Source organism: Stylophora pistillata, chromosome 2 (assembly GCF_964205215.1).
Source record: "Stylophora pistillata chromosome 2, jaStyPist1.2, whole genome shotgun sequence".
NCBI lineage: Eukaryota > Metazoa > Cnidaria > Anthozoa > Scleractinia > Pocilloporidae > Stylophora > Stylophora pistillata.
In genome coordinates this window covers 1458524-1482055 of record NC_142520.1, presented here as the reverse complement: position 1 = coordinate 1482055, position 23532 = coordinate 1458524, and the positions used below count along the sequence as shown (strand labels likewise).

At 38.1% G+C, this 23532-nt stretch overlaps 4 protein-coding genes across 4 annotated transcripts; 1 reads left to right on the top strand and 3 right to left on the bottom strand.

Moving 5' to 3' along the window:
* Positions 1 to 427: 427 nt before the first annotated feature.
* LOC111343417 (solute carrier family 22 member 18) lies at positions 428 to 7010 on the top strand. The gene is made up of 7 exons (XM_088747652.1): positions 428 to 628; positions 1866 to 2109; positions 2809 to 2847; positions 3058 to 3261; positions 3337 to 3545; positions 4597 to 4698; positions 5457 to 7010. The coding sequence occupies exons 1-6, from the start codon at positions 428 to 430 to the stop codon at positions 4681 to 4683; spliced, it is 984 nt and encodes a 327-aa protein (XP_088603778.1). The 3' UTR covers positions 4684 to 4698; positions 5457 to 7010.
* LOC111343429 (uncharacterized) lies at positions 6198 to 11547 on the bottom strand. The gene is made up of 3 exons (XM_022950603.2): positions 9609 to 11547; positions 8618 to 9157; positions 6198 to 8223 (listed from the first exon to the last, which is right to left on the bottom strand). Exons 1-3 carry the CDS (start codon positions 10381 to 10383, stop codon positions 7937 to 7939), a joined length of 1602 nt encoding a protein of 533 aa, XP_022806338.2. The 5' UTR covers positions 10384 to 11547; the 3' UTR covers positions 6198 to 7936.
* A 142-nt stretch (positions 11548 to 11689) lies between these two features.
* On the bottom strand, positions 11690 to 18734 carry LOC111343421 (uncharacterized). Its single transcript, XM_022950594.2, has 2 exons — positions 17858 to 18734; positions 11690 to 14113 (listed from the first exon to the last, which is right to left on the bottom strand). The coding sequence occupies exons 1-2, from the start codon at positions 18384 to 18386 to the stop codon at positions 13530 to 13532; spliced, it is 1113 nt and encodes a 370-aa protein (XP_022806329.2). The 5' UTR covers positions 18387 to 18734; the 3' UTR covers positions 11690 to 13529.
* Positions 18735 to 20931: 2197 nt separating this feature from the next.
* Positions 20932 to 23487, bottom strand: LOC111343430 (large ribosomal subunit protein eL30). The gene is made up of 4 exons (XM_022950606.2): positions 23386 to 23487; positions 23249 to 23285; positions 21751 to 21896; positions 20932 to 21170 (listed from the first exon to the last, which is right to left on the bottom strand). The coding sequence occupies exons 2-4, from the start codon at positions 23267 to 23269 to the stop codon at positions 20975 to 20977; spliced, it is 363 nt and encodes a 120-aa protein (XP_022806341.1). The 5' UTR covers positions 23270 to 23285; positions 23386 to 23487; the 3' UTR covers positions 20932 to 20974.
* Between the last annotated feature and the right edge of the window lie 45 nt (positions 23488 to 23532).

Genomic DNA, 23532 nt, shown 5'->3' with positions numbered 1-23532 from the left:
ATCACACAGTAATCTTGTGCGCGGGAAATTAACGTGTCCTAACCCTAACCCTGCAGGAGACGGGACAGTCCATTTATTCGTCCCTATCCAAGAAAAATTGAATATCTAAGCATTTCTTGATGTAATAGAAAAGTAACAAATTCTTCTCAATTATTTTAAGATCTTGAGTGTTGGTCCGGCCGGGGCTCGAGCCTCGAGCTCTCGCACAACAGTCCAGCGCTCTATCCATGAAACTACCTGGGAGGCGGTTGTGTTCCTGAAGTAAATTTTAACTTCCGCTGCCCTTTTCCCCACCTCATTCCCATCCGCTTTTTGCCCAGAATTCCTCTAGATTTCAGTATTTCAGCCATTTTGAAAGCATTACGTGACCATTACCCTTGAAACGGAACTTGGGTAAACACCGCTTTGCGTAGTGGAAGGGTCACGCATGATCGATTGTAAAGTGAGTCCAGTCAGTGGTTCTTACTTGCTCTCTGCAACCATGGGTCTCAAAGAGAATGATAACGATTCGCCTTCTTCTGTAGACAAAGACAGTTCTTCAGAGAAGAAAAGTTTAATTAGAGTGGTGGCGCTAGTAAATTCTTTCTTGTTCTCTTCGTGTTTCTTCATGGGTAAATCTGTCTTCCCGGTATGTATCCTAGTTAACGTTTGCAAATGTTACATAAGCTATAAATTGACCACCGTAACGAGTTAAAAGGCTGACGTTTCGAGCGTCAGCCCTTCGTTGGAGCCATTCGCTCGGACGAAGGACTAGCGATCGAAACGTCAGCTTTTTAATTCATTACGGTGGCCAATTTATAATTTCAACTTTGTTGATATTAACCAAATTACCTTGTCACCCCCACCGACGCTGCACCACAGTTGCTTTAGAAACTTTTACCCTTTATTCTTATGTTCTTCATTAACCTCAGAGCCGATTTCTTCTCTTGTACACCACTTCAAAGATGCTAAATGTTACAAAAACCGGTGAATGGGCGCAGAATTAGTTAAGGCCAGGGGTCAAATATATAATACACCACCGTTGCGTTTAATGCTATAATTAGAGTATCTTATATGCGTAATGACGGCATTATCACTAAAATTCTCTCGAAATTACAGTTCGACAACTTTTTTTTTTTTTTTTTACCTCATACCACCATGCTGGTGGAAGTAAACAATAGATATCTCATTAGCTCCTTTTCTTCGTCTATCAGCATTTAAATTTGACCCGCACACGTCAACGGTGAGTGACAAATGAGCCTAGGTCTTCCCAGGGAAGACTTCCTTATATAGCGCGCCATCGTGTTTAAAGAGTCGATAATTATTCTTAATTATGCAACTGAGCATAACCATAAATTTTGACAATAATTTTGGGTATAATGCCATGTTTTCAGTATAGATACTCAAAATTGTAATGCTCAAATTTTTGGACATAATTTATCTGACCCTATTTGAGTTTGGTAGGAGCCACTTAGCTTCAAGGCATCATAATAAACTCTGCAATTTTACATTTTACCACACAAAATCAACCATCTAATAATAAATAAATAATAATAATAATAATAATAAATAATTTAGCAATGGACATCCACTGGGTGGCTCTTCTTGTCCACTGTTTCCAGATCGAATTGGAATTTAGAATGTTGTTTTTTGGGGAGGGAGAAAAACCCTGGAGCAAGGACGAGAACCAACGACAAACTCAACCAACATGTGATGCCAGGTCTGGGAATTGAACCCGGCCCACAGTGGTGGGAGGCGAGTGCTCTCACCACTGCGCCATCCCTGCTCCCCAGGCCAGAATACTAGATTTTCAGGGTAATTAATAATAACAGGCTCGACAGCTACATCCCTTCAGTACTTATCTAATAACATTTTTATTTTGTTAGTATATGGCCAAACGGCTTGGTGCAGATGTAGTTACCTTAGGTTACCTGAACACCCTGTTCTCCTTTGTCCTTCTATGTGGTGGACCTCTTTATGGCAGGTTTGGTGATGTGTTTGGCTCTCGTGCTGCTCTGATGCTCTCTTGTTCAGCAGCTGCGTTAGGTTTTGGTATTCAAAGCCTGGCAAACTCTGTACCAATGTTATTTTTATCCCAAATTCCATTAGGTTTCATGCACACAATTCAGGGTAAGGAAATTTTCTTTCCCTTATTATATTTTCATATTACTTTCAAGAGCAGCTCAGACAGGCCTTAATCTTGTACCCAGATCCTAACATGTAACTGTCATGGAACAACTGCTCAGCCATGAAAGGTCTGGGTACAAGATTAGAAGGGCCTTAGCTTATTTTCTTTTAAGGCATTAAAGTCTTGGGCATGCGGGGGGGGGGGGGGGGGGAGAGATGACAGAGGGAGAGGGAGGTTGTTTGAGGTGGGAAAAGAAAAACTGTTCTGTAGGAAACTAATTAATAGAAATGATTACGCTGTCCAAATTTTCACAGTAGCCATCTAGGGCCTTTCACTATTACTGGAAAATTTTTGAAAAAATGACATGAATCATATCCATAGCTTGCCTGCATATTGGCTTAGCCTAAGTATCTGCAGGTCCATGCTAGCTTTGATTGCCTTACATGTTTAAAATGAGTGTTTAGAATTGTTGTATCCAAGGGGTAAAAATGTGCTTAGACCACATCCAAAAAACCAGATTCTGGTAACTCACAGTGCCTCTAATAAATTCTATACGAGGATACTACCTTCACATCTCCCTTCATTCCCCCTTCCAATCCAGATTTTCCATGGATTGTAACAGTTCCTCCTTGCAGTAGATAATGTAGGGATAATTTGGAATGACCTCATTGAAATGATCTCTCAATGACATTACTTTTCAGGTCTACAGATGGTAATAACTGATACCTCAGATAAAGCAGGTAAAGAAAAATATAATTGCTATAATTTTTTTTTACTCTAGTAGCCTCAATAAACTTAACTGTGAAATATTAACTGACTGGCAAACCCTCATTGACTTCTCTAAGTGAATATTTCTATGTAACTTAACCTTTTCTTCACAATAAATGCCAACTAGGTCTGCAATGCTGGCACCGATCTAACTTAGCCTTTCTGATTACCGTCTTCTGTAGGTAGAGCTGCTGCTTTGGGTAAACTTGGTCTGGCTTTCTCTCTGGGAATCATGGCTGGTCCACTCCTTGGTGGCTTTGTAACTGAAAAGTTCGGTGACAATACAACGGCTCTTTTAGCTTCACTATTATCGCTGGTATCTGTTATAACAGTACAGATGTTTTTACCCAAACACACAAAGTCACTGAACAAGCAGGAAGCTGCAGGTGAATAAGATAACAATTATGTCTGATAACTTATTCAATGCATGCTTTATGTTTCCCCTGTTACTTCCTCTATAGATTCCAAAAGCCAAGACAAGTCTATTCTTACAAAAACTTTAGACTTGTTGAGTATACCACAAGTGTTGTACATGTTGGTGGCACAAACGGCTTCCTTTATGCCAATAATGTTGATACAAGCCTTGGGTCCAGTTATAAACATGGAGTACTTCAAAATTAGACCGAAGGAAAATGGTCTGTTTCTGGCTGGGATTGGAGCAGCCTCCGCTGTATGTATTGTATTGTTTAATCATCTTTGTCATCACTATTATTATCACTATTGTCATTATCATCATCAATGTACATAATTATTTACCATAATTTAATCTTCATTCTTATTATGTTCAATTTTTATGCCGTTATCCTAAATTGTCAACAATACTCAGATTTGGATCAGATCAGATCAGATTCCTCCACAGTGAAGTTGAATCCTCCAAAATGCATCCTACACCCAACTTGTGGCTTCATAGCTCAGTTAGTAGCAGTAGCATTCAACTAATATCTAGACAGCATGGGTTCCAATCCTGTTGAAGGCTGATTTTTTTCAGGCTCAGTTTCTGTAGTTGCCAAAATTGTACCTCACTTGCAAGGATACCCTCCATTTATCCAAGTTGAATGTTATTTAGCTGTTTTTAAATTTTCTTTCAAAATCTCTTTCAAAGTTCATATATTTTGAACTGCGGTTATAGATACGTATGATGCATGATCCTCGCAGTAGAGAGGATACTAGTGCAGCGCTCTACCAATTGGTAGAGTACTGCACTAGTATCGCAGAGGTCAGTGGTTCGAATTCCGTGCAGGCCTGATTTTTTTCAGGTCTGATTTTTGCTATTGCATAAATAGCGCTCTCTACTGCGAGGATCGTGCATCATACGTATCTACAACCACAGTTCAAAATATATGGACTTCATATATTCATTATATCTGATTTATCATCACGGGTTTATTACGAATCAACTTAACGGCCTGCTCCCAGTTGGCTTGTTAGCTCAATTGGTAGAGCGCTGCACTAGTATCGCAGAGGTCAGTGGTTCGAATCCTGTACAGGTCTGATTTTCGCTATTGCATAAATAGCACTTTCTACTGTGAGGATCGTGCATCATACATATCATCCAGTGACCTGCACACAGTTCAAGTAAGAATTAAGGATGCTATTATTCTGTAAATTATTTTTCTCCCCACCCTTCCACCATTGTGATAGATGCTGATTATCTCAGTTGTTACAATCGTAAAATTGTATAGATTTTTTATAAATTTACCTTTTTTTTCATTTGGGTTCAGATGGTTCAAGGTTTTGGAATCAGTATGCTCTTAAAAAGATTCAGTGAATTTTCCCTCCTAATTCTGGCCATTCTTATTTCTGGATGAGCCTTTGTGTTGATGGTAGGTTCCTTCAATATATGTTACTTTTTTTCAAATCTTTGTTTTTTTTTTCCCACCATGACATCATTTACAGTAATATATGTTACTCCAGAATCATGTTACAGGGAATTTTGATAATACCTGGTATAACAAATCATTACTTTGTGTTGCCCTATAAAAGCTGCTAAAATAGAGACAATTAAGATACAAACCAGTAAAATACTAACTTTTTATTAACCCAGTGTGATGGTTGCAAGAGGAAATATTTTCCCAAGGTAATGACACTACTACAACAAAAACAACCAGGGGTTAATATTCCTTAATATGCCTTGTACTAGTGAATTTAGGAAGTAGTTTATTTTGTGGCACTCAGACCAAACTTGTTTACTTTGAATTTGAGGACTGTTCACAAAATATGGGGCTTTTGACTATTTCCATGGAAACCACCCATGTGGCAAAATTCCGATGAAGTATGAACCAATCAGAATGCTTGGATTTACCTGCGGACTACCTTGCTATTTAATGGTTAGCAATGCTACACTAAAATTTCTAATAGGTTATTTATTATCCAAATGCTTTATTTGTTTTCTCCTTTGAAATAACTCATGCAAGTAGAACCAACCTGTCAAACCGGTTTTTTTACAGTAAAAAGGTAACCATCTGCCCCAAATAGCTGTGCAATAGTGTTGGACATTTCTACTCAATTCTCCGGTTTTTTATACTCTACTTAATGCAGTTAGTACTATTGAAAACCAATATTTTCACTCTTTTTATTGCAGTATTTTGCCAAACATACATTCTTGTATGTTGTGTCCCAACTAATCTTGATAATAGGATTCTCCATAACACGAACCATGACAACTTCGATGGCTACTAAATCCGTCAGCAGAAATGACACTGGGTTACTCTTAGGACTGTGTGCGACAAGTGAAGCACTCATGAGAACAGTGGCCCCTGCAATTGGAACCTTTATGTTGTTACATTATGGCTGGCCATCACTTGGTGCACTGGGAAGTGCTATTGAATTTGGCATGGCTTCTATACTACTGGCCAAGAAACAAATCTAAGGCCGAATCAAGTGAGCCCATGTACAGCTGGTGTGCAAAAGAAAATTGGGAATGGGCTCCCTCGCAATTTTCATGTGGAGGGTAGGGGGTGGCTGTATACAGGCTAGATCAAGTAAGATCCTGATAACCATGTCCTTAAAATATAATTTTGTTTTTTGACCCTTTAACTCTCATGTGTGACCACGACAGAAATTCTCCTTACAATATCAACACTATAGCAAGTAGACAAGTGGTGAGAAGAAAGAAAAATGTCACATAGGGGGTCAACCTTGTTCCCAGGGTCTCTCTTCTTAAGGAAGGGAAAAGCAGAGAATCCCTGGGAACAAGGTTGGTAGGGGATAATCAGTCAATCCAATACCAAATTCTCTGAACTAACATTATAAGAATTAAATGGCAGATAGTAATGTCCAGTACTAATGAGATCTTAAAAGTGAAATGGTTAAGACACTGACAGATGTTTGAATGGCATTTAATGAATAAAAAGCATTTTATTTCCCTATGGCCAACAACTTGAAAAAATGACCAAGAAAACAGCTTTCAACAAAGTTTTTCATGTTCAATGAAACAGTGGAGTTCTTTATTGAAACAAAAAGGATTTAGGAAGTAACATGTTGTGCTTATAGACACAGTAAAGGTACAGACAGATTAAAGAAAAGTATGGTTTCAATATCTTACATCAAGTGACAATAATATATCTACATTGTACAGAGAAAAAGACTGATTTTAAAGATGATGTTTTGCATATAAGAAAGTTTGTAAGAAGGAAATGAAATAAAGATATGTTACAGATCTTACTAGAGTGATTCTGTTAATTTTCAGGGGGGGGGGGGCATGAAAATAAATTAATCAACCTGAGTAGCTTACTAGACATATTTTTTTCATTTGTCACAGGTTGGAATTTGTTGTCCTGAGATATAAATAAAAGAATTGACCAAATATATTAAACATTTATACATTAGAGGCAATTACTTACATTGCCTTGAATGCAATTCTGTGCATAAATCAATCTTTGTTCAGTGCACCTTTCATTATTAATACTTTTAGCTACTGGGTAATTTATGGAGGTTGTGTATGGTGGGTGCTCTTATGATCTTGAAGAAAAATATTAATGTAATCATTACCATAAATTAATACTTGTGATAATTACTCTAATTATATTACCGGTAGTTTCTTTTGTTGGTTTGAGAAGCTTACAAGCATAAAAATCATGTTATACTGCACAGCAGTACTCAATAAATATGATGGTGACAAAATAATCACAACAAATGGTACTTCACAAATAATTTTCACCATGAGCTTATTACAGGAGCTAAGCAAGATTTGGCTAGTAGTAAAGAACACTAGCTTTCACGTCTTTCTCTGATCCTAAATAAGCAGGTTAACTTTGCAGGAAAATATATATACTTCTTTTTCTTCTTCTTCTTTATTTGTTTGAGCAGGTTGAATTATGGCAGCTATTTGCTGATGTAGACCTGCTATCTTCCCACCCATCCCACCCCGGGGAGGACATCCATCACACATTAATCTCGTGTGTGGGAAATTAACATCTCCTACCCCAACCCTGCAGGAGACGGGACCTCCATTTATTCGTCCATATCCGAGAAAACTAGAATACCTAACCATTTCTTGATGTTATAGAAAGGTAGCAAATTCTTCTAAATTATTTTAAGACCTTGAGTGTTGGTCTGGCCGGGGTTCGAACCCTCCATCTCCCACACAACAGTCCAGCGCACTATCCACTGGGCTAACTGGCCAGCGGTCAATATAATATTTTTTGTTTTAATTTGTCATTTAAAAAACTTAGCAAGAACTCTTAACACTTAATTCTCATGACTTATTTACAAGGAAATGTGTAGCAGCCAGAAGGGAGAATTAACAATCAGATCTTGGGAGTTAATTAGTCATTGTCTTCTCTAAGATAGAAGAGATTCAGCGAGACAGAAAGAAGGCAACAAGCTGCTGTGATATGATGCAACAAGCACCAATTAAAATACTAAATAGAATTTGTGCAACTTATTTTGGAGACACAGGAGACAAAGATTGTCAAAAAATTTTCACATTACAGAAAGAAAGTTTTATTACAAACCATCTCCATGTTACCTCACCGTGGCTTGTTGTGTAATCTGCCCTGACAATTACAGTTCTGCTTTGACTGTCATAGTTAACATTGGTATTTAAGGTAGTTAAGCATCCTAACGATGAACTCTCTTGGTTGAAAACATAGTATTCCTGGAGTTATAACGTGTACCACTTGCCTGCAAGGCCCTCGCCTTGGGAGGTGATGGCCTGTTTGCTGTGTTCTGGCATTTAGGAATGTGCCTCTCAGCAACTGTTGGTGCAAAGCGTCGCTGGCAGAATCTGCAGAACACATAGTCTGGGTTCTCACTAGGGGGCGGTGGGGGAAGATCTGATGCCTTGCCACCGCGCTTAATGTGTTCTTGTACCTTCTTAGCATCTCTAATGGCATTAATGAATTCCTCTGCCAAAAGTGAGAGAGAAATTGTGGAGACAATAAAAAATCAGTGTTTGAAAATAAAATGATGCACACTGAGTAAATTAGTGGTACAGAGCAGTGTTTAATTAGGCATCACAGATCTGAGACTTGTTCAGCTGTTTAAACTCTTTTACACTTAAAATTTATCCACACTGTTCTTCCCTTGTTACTTAAGTATGATTTTAAATCCAGGAATTTGCTAGTCGATCAAACAATTTCCTCCCTGTTGTTGACTTATTTCACTTCTTATCACCATTCTGCTTTGCAATGAATTAAAGTTGTTAGGAGAAATTAATGCTAGGTCACAACTGTGAGTCAAGGTTAAAGAATTTGTTAAAGAAAGTGTCATTTATTTTTATTAATTAAACTCAGTTCCTACCATGTTTCTTTCTCCAGTTTGACTTAGGTTTGGGTGGATCAGGCATCTTTCTTGCCCCTGGTCTGTTAAACTGAGCTGCCTCAGTTCCTTGTGTTCTCATTTTTGTGGCATCAAAAACCTTTCTTTGTTTACCAGCTTTGCAGCATATCTTTTCGTGTTTTGCTATGCGATCTGCAGCAAATGAGCGGCCACAGTTAAAACACTGAGTCAGGTTAGCTGGTTCAGATGCCTCCTCTGTTGGTTGACTCCCTATGACGGGAGAATTTCCAGTGAGGTTGTATGATGGAGATGGTGAGCGAGTATTAGACATTGGCTGTAACCTTGCAGGGCGTTGGGAAGAAGTTGTAGGAGTGGATTTCATAATGCTCATACTGCTCTGAGAAGACTTGCTTTTGACAAAAGTCTTGTCCTTAGCCAATGGACTGATGTTGTTATTTTGATCACTGTACCTGTTAAGAGGGCTCTGTCTGCCATACTGACTGGTTTGGGAAGCATTCATCCCCCCAGGGTTGGTAAGAGGAGAGAGTCTGCGAGCTGAACCTGTTAAGAGGCACATGACAATCTTTTAGAAGCTAGTAAGATTCATATCTTTTTTTTTCCTAGAAAACAACATAAAAAAAAATCATAGTCCTTTGATCAGGAGTTTTCAGCATCTCCTACCCCTTGTGCACTAGTTACATTTAGTTTAGAACAAAGAGTATAAACATTTATCCCTCACTGTGGGCTTCCAAAACAAAAACCTGAAAACTCTTTAACATCCAAGATCTGATTGTTAATTTTCCCCTTTAACTGCTCCACATTTCCTTATATTTAATTAGTCATGTGAATTTGGTTTTAGATCAAGATAACAACTTCTACCTGATAGGTTTGAGTATTCTCCTTACAAGATTGCTGAATGATGTATGGGATATTGTTAGGAGAAGTAACAAGTTAAACACCAGTAAATAGCTTTTTAATGAAACCCTGGTGAAGTTAATTTTACCACACCTACCTGATTGTCTTACTGGCATCGTCTTGCTCCCAGGTTTGCATGATCTCATGTGAATTTCTAACCTTTCTGGGAGAAATGTCCTGCTGCAGTTTATGCAACGAATCAGTTGTTTCTGTGCGGCTTCAAACGCCATCTGGTTCCTGCGTTCGAGGTCTTCCCCCCCAGACAAACTGGGAAGTATGTTAGGTTTAACAGGGGGTGGTCTTCGCATGTGCTTGGGTAGTCGGCTATTTTCAAGCTCCCACTTTTTCAGGCATTGTGGTTCATGGATGCTGATAGATTTACTGCCAAATTCTCGGCCACATATGAAACACACAACAGTTTTTGGCTTTCTGGGGGGTGGCGGGCTCCTCCTGCTGTAATCACCCGCTCCTGGTGGACTCTGCCTTCCTGACCCAACTCTCGAAGGATCAAAGTTTTTAGACATCTTGAGAGGATTATTCGGTCGACAGCTTCTCTGATGCACTGGTAAGCGATCTGGATTAAAAGTACGTCCGCAGTTCTCGCACGGAACAAGCTGCATCAGCGAAGCTTGGAAAGCCATGTCGTTCATAGCATCTAATTGCGATTCTCTTTCCCTCGGGTTATTTGATAAAGCAGTGTTACCCCATCCGGCCGGTTTTTGAGGGGGCTTTCGTCGTAAATGTCTCGGTAGTTGACTGTTCTCGATCTGCCATTTTTCCAGACACTTTGGAATGTGCAGCGAGATCGACGTGGTTCCATATAAACGACCGCAAATGTAGCAAACGACATGAGGAGGTTTTCTGGGCGGCATGTTGTGCTAGTCTGTTTAATTCCTATTGAAGAGTTCAACGCCGTCCCGCGAACAAGATCCCTTTCACTGTTTAAAACGATGAACGAGCAAAAAAGGACATTAGAGTCCAATAGTTGTCCCGATCTGCGACGATAACTCAATTAGCTTAACTTGCCTGTAAAGAAGATATAAAAATTTTCAAGCGATCTTGTAGACTTGTCTTAAGAAATGACCAGTTCATGACTCCAGAATTCCCCTCTTGGCTTTCGTCTCACGTCCACTACTCCTTCAACGCATATTTCACGAGGAAAGGCAAAGGTTTATCAAGCGATTTCTCATGAAAAGAGCACCAAAAAGCCACCATGATACATGCAAAATATTCACCATTCCGAGACTATAGATGTGCAAAGTAGCTTGCTAATTTCCAAGGCAACGAGTTTACGCATTGTCTTCCGACTTTTCTAGAATTATTCTAACAAGCAAACATCTCACTGGATAGCGTCATACGAAAAAGAAGTCTTCTGACAACTAATAAATATTTCTGCAAGCTCTCTTTTCCTGAAGTTAAGCAAAGTAAACTTCGTAATTGTACTGCGGAGCCACTCGTTCCAGTCAACTATCGTCCACTTTAGGGCAAAAAATAGGTCTGCATTGCGTGCCATTAAAAAAAGTAACTGACAGACAATCTTTTAACCTTAACGCCCCAAGATCTACATGGTCCTTATTATAATTCTTCGCTCTGGTTGCTACAGAATTAATTTCATATGATTTTAGTTTTGAAAATATTTTGGTTCAAAATACAAATGCCTGACAGGCACTACCACCAACAGAGCTTTGAATTAAAAAACAGAAGAACCCAAAACTAAAACTAAAATTAAGATAGATGTGTTATTTTGTTGTTACTTATGTTAAGCCTTCCACTTCCAGATGCTATTATGCAAATTACATTATGGATTTGGTGTTCTACTGAAGTAATGTACTGGCAACCACAGAGTTGCATTTTAAAAAAGTGAAATAAGTGTTTAAATAATACAACTACTGCTACTACTACTAGTAATAATAAGAACAATAAGGGGATTTAGCAGTGGACATTCCTCCTGGTAGCTCTTCTTGTCCACTGTTTCCAGATCAAACTGAAATTTGAAATGTTGGTTTTTGTGAAGGGAGAAATTCTGAAGGACACTGAATTAAATCTTCCGCACAAGAATGAGGACCAACTGCAAACTCAACCTTGGTCTGGGACTTGAACCCAGGCCACATTGGTGGAAGGGGAGTACTTTCACCACTGAGGGTCTTGAACCAAACAAAAATAATTGTCACTCATAAGTTAACTTCATTCAAATTGACTATTTAAATTTATTTGACCAGCTCTTACTAGTATGTTCTCATTCATCAGTGTCACTTAGTAAACTTCAAACTAAAAAAATTCCCAAAGTTGCGCTTTATACTATAAAACAACTCACTTTGCCCAATATTTTTAAGAAAACAAGTATACAGAGTGTATACTTACACTGTACTGCTGGCTTTCATATAAATTATGTCTGAGAGTTGATCTGGAGAGTTTACTTCTTTTGACTACTCACAATGACGGCTCGAATCAGTGAATTAGAACATTTACTGCTATGAATAAGGTAAAGTTATTCTCCTGTCTAATAAAAGATATTTCCCCAATGTATGATGTTCTAATTTAAGGTTTGTCAATAAATAAGAGGTTAAAATAAAATTACAATGAAATTGTTTACATGTCGCAATTTGTTTTTCTTACCCTCACTTACAAAGAGTTCTGAGCTGATACAAATTACTGTTCTGAGAGGAAACTTATATATGTTAGAAACCTTTATTACAATTATTACTGGGAAGTAAATTAAGAAAAGTCCTGATATAGAACCATGGTTTGACCAGAAACACCTAGAGGATAAACAGCACAACAGTTTGTTGCAACAGATGCACACATGACACCTTCTGATGGCATGACATGCACACTATCCTATTACACTATTCAACAACAAACAATGCACTGTCTTATTAGTGCTTAAATTGGAATGGTGATACCCAGTCATGTCTGAGAATTTTGTTATAATTTGAATCTTCCAAAAAAGTTGGATAACAAAAAAGAAGAAAAACATTACCACTATATATATCTTATCAACCAAGTGCGAGGGCCGTACTGGGAGAATATTGGCCTGAGGTCTTGACAGTACAGACCGAGTGCAGCGAGGTCCATCGAAAAAAGACCGAGGGCCGATATTCTTCCAGTACGGTCCCGAGCAAGCTTGGTTGATAAGAGATTTATCATACGACTGAAGTTCAAAGGGATGCAAGAGCAGTATCATTCGGGACCATTTGGGACAGTGCCCAGTCCAATATTGTGAGAATATTGACCGGCAATAGAGCATTTTGATTGGTTGATTTTAGTTATTGCCCTCTTGACTGCCCCAGTCGTGTAAGAAATAGCTGAATTGGGCACACATTACAGCTACCAAGTGAACCATATTCTTCTTTGGAACCCCACTCTCTTCTCTTAACCAACTTTAAGCCAATTTTTTTTGGCCATTACATTTGGTGCCCGACCTATTTTTTTTGAGCACTTCCACTCTCCGGATCTAAATATGAATTGTCCACACCGTTTCCTTTAGATTTCCAGGGTTATCATTAGCAAATGCAATAGATGTATAATCTGAACTGAGTAAAGGGCTGAATTAAATGATGCTTGCATAGCAAGCATGGTAAGTTGCAAAGCAACATTTCTAAGGGGGTCTGGATGCATACTCTTCCTGGAAAAAATTGCAACTTGAAACTCTCCAAGACATGACTTCAAGCATTCTAGGACATATTGATAAACTCTTTAAGCCAGACACTGAGTTTAGAATTACAATTTCAGTCCTCGGTCACATTTCACAAAGTAGCCAGCACAAAATGACCTAACAGCCAGCACATTCCTGCCACCTACAAGCTTCTAATGATGACCCTGTATTTCTTATAATTCTTAGCTCTAGGAATTTGTTTGTACATCAAACAATATTGCCTGTTTGATATTTTTCACTCTTCTCTTTACCTTTCTGCTTGAAAGTGTTCTGATATTTATAGGGAAAAATTCGTCCAGTAACTCATGGTGAATGAGAGAATTAAACTCCTGTACAAAGGCAGTTATAAACAGCTCTGATTTCTCATGATCTTGGTAGCGAAGAACTTTTCCGATCTCCTGCTTTAGGATCAGAACTTTCTCTGCCAACCTCTTGAAACTTATTTTCCTTCTTGTTGAACTCAAGTTCTATGTAAGCAGGTGGCTTGTTCCGATCTCTGCTGGCTCTGTGAGGGACTTGTGGGGAACGTGATACGTCGCTTCTGCCACGAGGGCGATCATTCTGAGGAAAGTTTAGCTCAAGATAATCGACAGTGTCTCCCTTATGCAATTCTTTAGTGGAATGAGTGTCTGGCAAGACAGCTGGCAGTGAGTGTCTTTTCTTTTCATTAACACCATGTATCTTTTGATCATTGGATTCCTGTGGACTGTCAGAGCTGTCATCTTGCGAAGAATTGCTGCTGTCATCATTGCCTTTAGCTTTCAGCGAGTCCAAGTCTATTTCGGCATATTCTGTATGACCCGTCGAGTGTGTGTCACAGTAACGGTAATCAGAGAATGGTTTCACTGTGCAAACAACCAGCTCCGGGCTTCCCTTGATTATTTCACTTATCTCCGAAACGGAACGGCCACCAACTTCAATACCATTAATATCAAGGATTTGGTCTCCTGTACAAAGGCAGATATTATAGTATTAACTATGAGTGGAATAAGAAAGAAGGTTAATTTTTAGCTACACTCCAAGACACATTTCTTGAGATACCTACTGCCCCCCCCACCCCCCCCCGCCCCTATAAACATTGGTCTACAAGATGACATAGACACATTTGATATAAAAAACATTGGAAGAAGGTAAGGGCCAGAAGAACATCACAGATGTCGTTCTGGAGGAGTGTCCAAACAAATTATATCTAGGAGTATCTGACGGTAACACTACACTTCAAATATAAACCAGCATTAAAGTACAATTAAAGGTTGCTGCAATAATAGGTATTGCCATTCTACAATAACTAAAAATTGTAAAACTTTGATTATAAATACAAACTGGCTTCAGAGCCAACTGATGTCTGTATCAATAATGAATGCTACCATTCTATGTTGACTAACCCCTGATCAGGCTCACATTACAGAACATGATGATGATTTATTTAACTCAGCTCGGTTTTAAAAGATATATTAGGTTAAATTTCCACAGCAACTAAACACAGAACAGCAAAGGAATAAGGGGGAAAAATTTAGCAATAAAATAGGTAGCGAGCTAGGATCATCCAAATCACAAAGGGTAATCTAGTGGATGACCCCTAATTATGAGAATACAGTTAAGGGCAAAATTAAGAATTTTTTTTTAATTAACCCATTAACGTCCAGTGCACCCGTATGCGCCCATGGGGACCCACACCCTTTCTACGCCCTGTGACGTCATCAATTTTAACTCTGGAGCATGAATTCGAGCATGTACTTGAACGGGTTGAAAATATCTTGCAGACGATACCAGAATGAGAACAATTGAGTGGAGGAGATTGGAGAAATAGCCAAAAAACCGTGTCACTTTGACTGGAAAATCTGCACGAAGATCGTGTTTCACTACCCACCTACCTTTCCGAGCATGTGCTTTGAAAATAATGAGTAGTTTCTGAAAAATCTCTGCACCAAAATGAAGCCTACTCAATTTCCAGCAAGTGAGGAGAAACTTTAGGCTAGGAGAGGGGAAAAAAAGGGCAGGAGAAAGAGAGAAAAGTAGAAGTCGTAAGTGGGGCGTGACTTTTCAACCCAAAAACTATGTCGAAATTTTGCTCTCTGCACATGCCCGAGATTTTCAGGCCGCCATTTTGCATTTGGATCGAAAGGCCGTCGAGTGCACGAGCTGTCAAGTGGTTTTTGGTAAGTTGGAGCTTTTAAAACCCCAACAGTGACCCGAAATCTGCTGGACTAGCTTCAAAACACAGTTTTCCACAAAAGCTGCGGCCGTTAATGGGTTAACAAAGAAGCAAGTTTTTTCGGAAAAATCCACTTTTTGGCATTAAGCAATCAAATCGGTTAGGGTAACGTAAAATCAGGTCAAAAAGTTAGGGTTAGGGTATCTTTTAGGGTTAGGGTTAAAAAAAAAGGAAAAAAAAAGTATTACTTTATGCACTAAAGTAGGTAATTAAAAAGAATAACAATTAAGTATAGAGTTCTTCAGGGTTTTACAAAATATTCTAAGAGAATTTGAATTAGTTCTACTTATAGGTAAGGAATTCCAAAGGCGAGGGCCTGTGAATTTTAGGGACCGTAGGCCATATTAAGTAGTATCAACTGAGGCTACATAAAGATTTCTGTTACATGATTGCCTCATTGAATAGGAATGAACAGAAGATGTAAATTTGAAATATTTACTGAAACAAGGGGTTAACGGTCTATGTGTTCTCTTTGGAACAAGAGTTTCTCTACCTAGCAACAGAAGCTGGCAAGGGGTCTACCACTCATAATAAAGAGTTTAGGAAACGACAACAGTGATACCATAGATGATGTCAGTTAAAATATCAACTTAAAATTTTAAATGTGAATTTTGTGTTTCAATTAATTCATTTAGTTTATTTCTCATTGTCAAAATCTCTGTTTGTTATTTCTCCCTAATAGCTGCTGCACATTTCCTGGTTAATAGGTTACAAGAATTTGGTGTTAGATCAAAATCAACTCTACCTGATTAGTTTGAGTATTCTCATTACCTGCTAGATAACATATGAATATTATGGAAGAAGTTATGTGTTAATCACTTTTTGGGGGTTGAAGGGCTAAACTGGCTCACAGCTGTCAACCTCTGAAATATGAAATGTGAAGATGTTTCATTTTTTATCACATAATTTCTCCTGTTAATTTACTTGAATGCTATGTCAAAACTGATGAAACAAAAAGTTACCAAATACAGCCATTCTTGAGTTGGAGAACCATAAATGGTTTTAATGGAGATATTTTCCTCCTTGAAAAAACAAACTATATCTAAATTTATTTTTATTCAAGAAATTTGTCAAGAAACAATATGGGAGAGCAAGAGACAAATAAGGTATCTGCTAGATTTGACAGGTAAAAAAAACTGTTATGTATTCAGCTCTAACAAATTGATGGTTTTTTAATTGCTACATGCCCAACTGTTTGGAACAAAACGTTCTAATATGACAGAATACAATTCACAAAACAAACACAATTTGACTAATATTTTGAAGTACAGCAAACAACTCAAGATACTGAAAGTTCTGGAAATTTTATCTGATGATTGCTACTAAAAAAAAAAAACACGCCTTTGTTCCTTGTTGAGTCAAGCATTTCACTTTCCTCCCGAATTGTTTCAAACTTAACCTGAAAATCGAAAGAGCCATTAAAACGACTTTTGGCAACATAGGCGGCACGGGAGTTTGAATGTCATGTTGAACAAACAAATGCAATATCATATCTTGAAAAACGAATTTGTGTTCATAAAAAGTTATTGGACCCATGCAGATGTTCTGACGTAAAAAAATTAATAAGTTTCATAAGATGCAGTTTCTTTCCCTTAGAAAGTAAAACATGAAAGAAAAAAAAAAAACTTCCTTTGAGAGATTGATATTTCTTAAAATCGTACTACTTTTTTTTCTTCACAAAATCCCCTATCAATATCTTCCTCTAGTTACAGTGGCCACTGAAAATTTAGACGATAATTTTTCTTGCGACAAAACAATAGATATCTGAAATGATGCAAACAGCTCGCGTGAGTTTCGTGCATTACGCCAATTTGCATACGGAAATTAGTAGGTCATAAACAGATGTACTGTCGCTTTATGTCGCTTCTGAATAAGATATTGAAAGATTTACTAATTAGACAAAAAGAACAACACCTAAATTCGTCTAATTCTAAAATTTTGTGAGATACAGGCCGTAGTGAACTGGAATTGAGAGAAAACTACGCTTTTTGGTGAACTGTTGTGAACCACTTTGAAAACTGAGAGTGGTGACAAAACAAAAATTTAAACAATTTAACAAAATTCTGCTCCAAATAAACAAAACACCTGTACTCCCACAGAGTGATGTGGTCCTAATACATTGAATAAATTTAATTCTGTTCAAGAAAATATCTTAGCGTTTAATTTTGTTTATTTCGGAAAATTTGTGGATATTAACAGGGATGTCTTCGAATATTTTAACCACAAGGACAATTTATGTTGCCAGGATAAATTTATCTAAGAAATTAGGCCCTGCATTCAACAGAAAATTAGCGCTGTCTGGGTGTTTATCTGCCGCCAATTCTCGAGAGATCAGATGCTATCCGAATAAACAGTAGACGGCGTAAAAAGGAACATGAAATTATATCCTCCTAGAGAAGATTATACTCTAAATTTCTGGTAACTAATAAAACATCACTGATCAAACTTTTAATTAAGAAATTGAAGCTTTACATACCCGGCCTAAGGATACCAGATGTCGAAACAGGCCCATCCTCGAGAATTCGGTTGACGAGAATAACTCCACCGACATTTTTAATTGTGCAACCCAGCCCTTGCCCTTTCTCTCTCTGAATAGTTATCCTTTTGAGTCCTCCAGTTAGTTTGGTGCTTTTTCGTCTCACTGGGTCGTTTTCCTCTTCGTTGAGCTCGTTCTCCTTTGCTGTCTGTACTGATCGCATCCACATTTCTCTGTCGAGCTCAGAACTACAACTGAAGCTGAAGAAAGGCTTCCCTTCTACGATCAAATTAAAACAGTGCTTTTTCTTTTTACTCTCGAACTTCTCTATGGATTCAATGTCCATCAGGAAGATCCTCGCTTCCGCAGTTCGTCCTCTTTTCTGGTCATCTTCCTTCTTGAATGTGCACAACATCTGTCGGTTCAAAACTACAAACCGAGGGCGCCATTGCTTTAGCAAGCTAGTCTTCTTATGAAGGATTCCTTCTTTGATGACTCGCCTCTTCATCTTCATGTCCCGTTCTGCCATGATACTGTTTTGCCAACCAATTTAATATACTCTAATCTGACAAAACAACGCTAAGAATGTAGGTCATTTTTAGCATTGAAGGTGTTTAGCAGCTTTGCTGTTGCTATATCATACCAGCTGTTACTCGCCCTCCGAGCTACCCACGTAATCTTTCACCACTTCAATTGACATCTAAGGCACTTGGACTCGTGATACATGCACTTCAAATAAGGTTTGGCCTTCTTACTATGTACCGCTAGAAAATATTGGATTTGAAACCCTCAACAACAAAGTTGTTTCCGCACGAATACACGATCGGCTTCTGCCGACGATCATTTATCCTCTTCCTGGCGGGCCCGCCAATGACGACTTCCGTTTCGCATGTAAGCCATAAAAGGGCAGTTAGCCACGTGACTTACAACAGTTACTGTCGGCATATGACGTCATGATCGGATGGTGTTCGGTATCGGTTCGTTAAGCCCCCGCATTCTTGCACGAAGTTGAGTGATGATAATTTCCGTTAAGCCAATTATACCAATTCATAACTTCATGGAGAATATTTTCGAATCTTATTATGGCAAAGATCCCTATGGCAGACAAAAAACTAGTTTCAGAACAAAAGAAATTTGCTAACATTACCTCTCAACCATGAAATGCGTATTTCTTTGGTCAAAACATTTTCTCTACATTTAAGGATGTTATTGAACCCAACTTCACACTGTTTGAGCAACAGACAGTTTGCATAATTCTGATTAGATTCCTGAAAAGGCAAACAAAAACACCCTTTCCCCAAAGCAAGAATGAAAACAGTGAAGTCTATATTGCTTATCATTTGACAGCCTCAGACAAAAATTTGTAAAAGAAACCAATTCCTAACTCTCCAAACTCACATATGTTGTAATATACACTGTCACGCACGATATTTAATCATATGGCTAGCCTGAAATGTCAGCTTTTACCTAACCAATCTCATTCACATGGGTGGCACCTTATTTGTATAAAGGCAAGGTAAGCAGCTGAAACTTCAGAAACTCACATTACATGAACCTTTCAAATATAAACACCTCCATAGAGCAATTCAATGACCCGAGTTATAATCCTTTTCATGGGAACAAGGAGATAGAAATCTCCGATTGGTAATGGCAACAGGACTAAGTCAAGTCCAATTTGCATTGGCAATAGGTCCGAGTGGAGTTCAATTCAGACTGTAATGATAGAAGTGATAAACAAAACCGTAACACAGCAAAGCAGAAATCTGATTTGTTAGTTACCAGTATGACCTCAGACAGAATTGGACAACATGGGGTCCTGTTACAAATTAATCAAAACTGAAAAAATTTGAGAGACAAACTAACCTTTGGTAATAATTTTTCACAAATGACAATAATTGACTTAGAAAAATGTAAGACAACTGGGTGCACACATGATAAATTAAAAAACCGGGCAAAGGCATGCCTTTAGTAATTTTAAATTAGTTTAAGTTTTAAGTGTATACAGACTGGAATGTTTAGCCATTTTAAATTACCGATTGTAAATGTTAAATAGGTGTTAGTTGATCCTATAATGTATTTAGTTAGTGACAGATGAAGAGCCACTTAGACTTTCTCAAAGTCGTTCGCTTGGTTTTCTGTTCTGGTGTGGTAGGACTCGTACGACCTGTGAGCAAGTCTAAGAGCCACTCCGAGGAAACACATTCAATAAACTTTACTTTACTTATTACTTTACTAAACTTCCTCCAAATACACAGAAATGAGGCCTAAACTGTCTTATCAGTGCAAAAACAAGGCTGGTGATAACCAATCAAGTTCAAGAATTCTGTTATAGTCTATATTAGAGCAGCTACTATGGAGTTTGAACACAGAAAATCAATTTGAATATGTTTTACCAGCCAGTATGCTTCAGGAAAAATCTGTCCTTCTTCTCTCAGAACTTTAGTACATTACAAAACATTTGATATAGTAACCTTGTGTCCCCAACATTAAAATGAGTACTTAAATAACATATTTGTGCATGATCCTAGCAGTAAAGAGCACTATTTAAGCAATAGTGAAAATCAGACCTGGAAAAATTCAGGCCTGTACGGGATTCAAACCCCTGACCTCTACGATACTAGTGCAGCGCTCTACCAATTGAGCTAACAAGCCGACTGGGAGCAGGTCATCAAATTAATTCAACATAAACCTGTAAGATGATAAATCAAACACAACCAATAAATGAAATTCATATATCTGAACTGCGGTTAAAGAAACATATTTCTGCTCAATCCTCGCAGTAAAGAGCACTATTTAAGCAATAGTGAAAATCAGGCCTGTATGGAATTCGAACCACAATGACCTGCTCCCAGTCAGCTTGTTAGCTCAATTGATAGAGCGCTGGCACTAGTATCGCAGAGGTCAGTGGTTCGAATCCCATACAGGCCTGACTTTTTTTCAGGTCTGATTTTCACTATTGCTTAAATAGTGCTCTTTACTGCGAGGATCGTGTACAAATACATTTCTATAACCACACTTCAGATATTCGTTGTGTTTGACATAAACAACGGTTACTAATAACACAAAACAAAGAATCTTTTCAGAAACATTTTAATTCACATTCTCTACAACATTTATTTATGACTGTTGTTGCTGTGCTGCCTGTTGTTCTGCTGGCATGGAACGAATGATGTCTGAGTCACCAGGATCTGTGATGCTGAGCACTGAAACACGGAAATACTTGCCGCAGGCAGTACCAAGTTCGATGTTATTACCCGTGTAGTGATGGACTCCAGTCTTGGCCAACATGGCATAGTATTCAATCTCACTTTTCCTGTAAATGAATACAAAATATCACAGGGTTTCAATTTTATTTATTATCTGATTATCTGCTATACAGGCAGGGATGGAAAACTTGTGTCAAGAGGCGAGAATGCTGTTTTTTATATTTATTCAGCCTAGTGTGAAAGGCTCCTTGAAAAGCAGAAGTTTGAGAAAAAGGGGCTCCATTGTCATTAGGGCTTGACACTAACTCTTTAACTTACTAGCCAAGGGGCTTGTGACATCTTAGATGTTATGACAATTTCAGTCTGTTCACTAGCCAGATTGGCTGGTGAAAATCAAAAACCACCAGCCAAAACTGAATTCCTACTAGTCTGTGGCTAGTTGGCTACCGTTAGTGTCCAGCCCTAGTCATTACAATTTATTTAACCTTTTAACCCCTCAAAAATAACTAGCATCTAATTTCTCCATACAGTATAAAAGGATATAGTAGAAAACTATAGAAGCTCTTGAATGTGATAAAATTAACTTTGCCAGTAGCATAGGATACATGTAGAGAACAGTACAGAAAATATGCAAAATAATAATAGGGTATGCACAGTTTATGTGAAATTTGTTCTTTAATACCTTACCTGAGCTGAGGTGTGTTATTTGAGATGATAACAAGTTTAGCCTTGCCCTGTCGGAGTGTTTTAAGAGTAGACTTGTATCCTAAAAAGAACTTCCCACTTTTCATCACAAGTGCCAGACGAGAGTTGATACTCTCCATTGCCTTTTTCTAGAGGAGGACACATTTTTGAGATTAACTTTTTTCTCTCAGCATACTTTGGTCAGCAATTAAGAAACACAGGAATTAAGTGACATAAAAGTCAGGTTAGGAGCCAAGTGGCCTGCACTTACTTCTGGTTTCCATAGCATGAAGCAACTAGGGGAATTTCTACTCCCCCCCGGATGGGATGTTAGTCCATCACAGGTTTACCCATAACCTGCCCACTGGCTTGTTGCATGTAACTTTCTTGAGCAAGATTAGGGTACACCCCTAAAACTCATTTTGCACAGTTCTTTAGCTCATTTTTCCCCTTATTATGTTAGTAATTCTCCTTACTATCTGCCATACAACAGCCCATTTCCGCATTGCCTTTAGCCTATTTTTCAAACCAAGTCCTGGTCCTCATCCTTTCGTATCGTAATAATTTTTCACTCACATACAAATTAAACTTCTTTTCATACAGATAGTTGAGCACCAGGCTTCATTTTGAAAAAGAGGCCAAACATAAGTCGGAAATGGCCTATACCAATGATGCTGGTTTTACGAATTTTTTATTGGATCAATTAATAATCCATCTGATAATATTTTCCTTTAACCTCATCACTTGTCTGCTTGATATTGTAAGGAGAAATTCTGTCTTGGTCACTCATGGGAGTTAAAGTGTTAATGTCGAAAAAACTTTCACAAAACAGTGTATTACGTTTGGGACTAGGGTTTTGTTTCCGGGACTACACTAAAGTCCTTGCCTTGGTTCATACAAAACTGTGGTTACAACATACTGAAGGAACTTATATAACCCTAAACTTGCTTCAGCACTGTTTATGTCACTTTTACCAATTGTGAGGATTTTATAAATATGATTTCGACGACATAATACAGATCAGTCCTTTAACCCTTTAACTCCCAGAGGTGATCAACATGTAACTTCTCCCTAAAATATCCATACATTATCCAGCAAACAGATAACGAGAATACTCAAACTTATCAGGTAGACGTAGTTATATTGATCAACACCAAATTCTTGTCACTCATTTACATGGAAAGTCTAGCTGTTAGAGGGGAGAATTAACAATCAGATATTGGGATTAAACGATTTATCTGAACACACGGAATGATTGTGACCAAACATTTGTGCAGTGTAAACCAGTATCATGTTATTTCGAATTCTCTGCATAGACGTGATGACGGTAAATTACGGTGTACAACTATGCAACAATTACTCATCAGGCTAAGATGCAAGTTTTCCCTGTACACACGCCAAATAACAACACTAAAAATAAGCCAACAAAATCATGCAAACTTTGAGATTGATCATTACAAGTTTTACCGATAAATGCACGTGTATAAAAATTCTAACAGACCTGTTTTTTAGAGGACACCATTTTGCTGTTTGACCACCTATAATCAATTAAAAAACATTTCAGTGTATGAAATCATTATTGAAGAAACTTTTTGTCGCGTAAAAGAGATTATAGACGCCTTAGTTTAGAAAATATACCTTAATAATTTTCGTCTTTCCACTCAGAAACACGTTCAAAGCAGACACGATGGTGAAAGAGGGCCGTCTTCCCATGATTCCACTGTCAAGTACCCGTATTTATGTGAATGCGCATGTTCACATTTTTGCGCGAAACTTCAAAATGGC

Coding starts and splice junctions, on each gene's coding strand:
- LOC111343417 (XM_088747652.1), top strand. CDS start 428: ATGATCGATTGTAAAGTGAGTCCAGTCAGTGGTTCTTACTTGCTCTCT. Junction 2,110..2,808: donor TTTCATGCACACAATTCAGG/GTAAGGAAATTT, acceptor ATTACTTTTCAG/GTCTACAGATGGTAATAACT. Junction 2,848..3,057: donor TGATACCTCAGATAAAGCAG/GTAAAGAAAAAT, acceptor CGTCTTCTGTAG/GTAGAGCTGCTGCTTTGGGT.
- LOC111343429 (XM_022950603.2), bottom strand. CDS start 10,383: ATGCCGCCCAGAAAACCTCCTCATGTCGTTTGCTACATTTGCGGTCGT. Junction 9,158..9,608: donor GATGCCAGTAAGACAATCAG/GTAGGTGTGGTA, acceptor GCCTCTTAACAG/GTTCAGCTCGCAGACTCTCT. Junction 8,224..8,617: donor AAACTGGAGAAAGAAACATG/GTAGGAACTGAG, acceptor CACTTTTGGCAG/AGGAATTCATTAATGCCATT.
- LOC111343421 (XM_022950594.2), bottom strand. CDS start 18,386: ATGGCAGAACGGGACATGAAGATGAAGAGGCGAGTCATCAAAGAAGGA. Junction 14,114..17,857: donor ATCTGGTATCCTTAGGCCGG/GTATGTAAAGCT, acceptor GCCTTTGTACAG/GAGACCAAATCCTTGATATT.
- LOC111343430 (XM_022950606.2), bottom strand. CDS start 23,269: ATGGTGTCCTCTAAAAAACAG. Junction 21,897..23,248: donor TGGTGTCCTCTAAAAAACAG/GTCTGTTAGAAT, acceptor GTCCTCCTCTAG/AAAAAGGCAATGGAGAGTAT. Junction 21,171..21,750: donor AATAACACACCTCAGCTCAG/GTAAGGTATTAA, acceptor ATTCATTTACAG/GAAAAGTGAGATTGAATACT.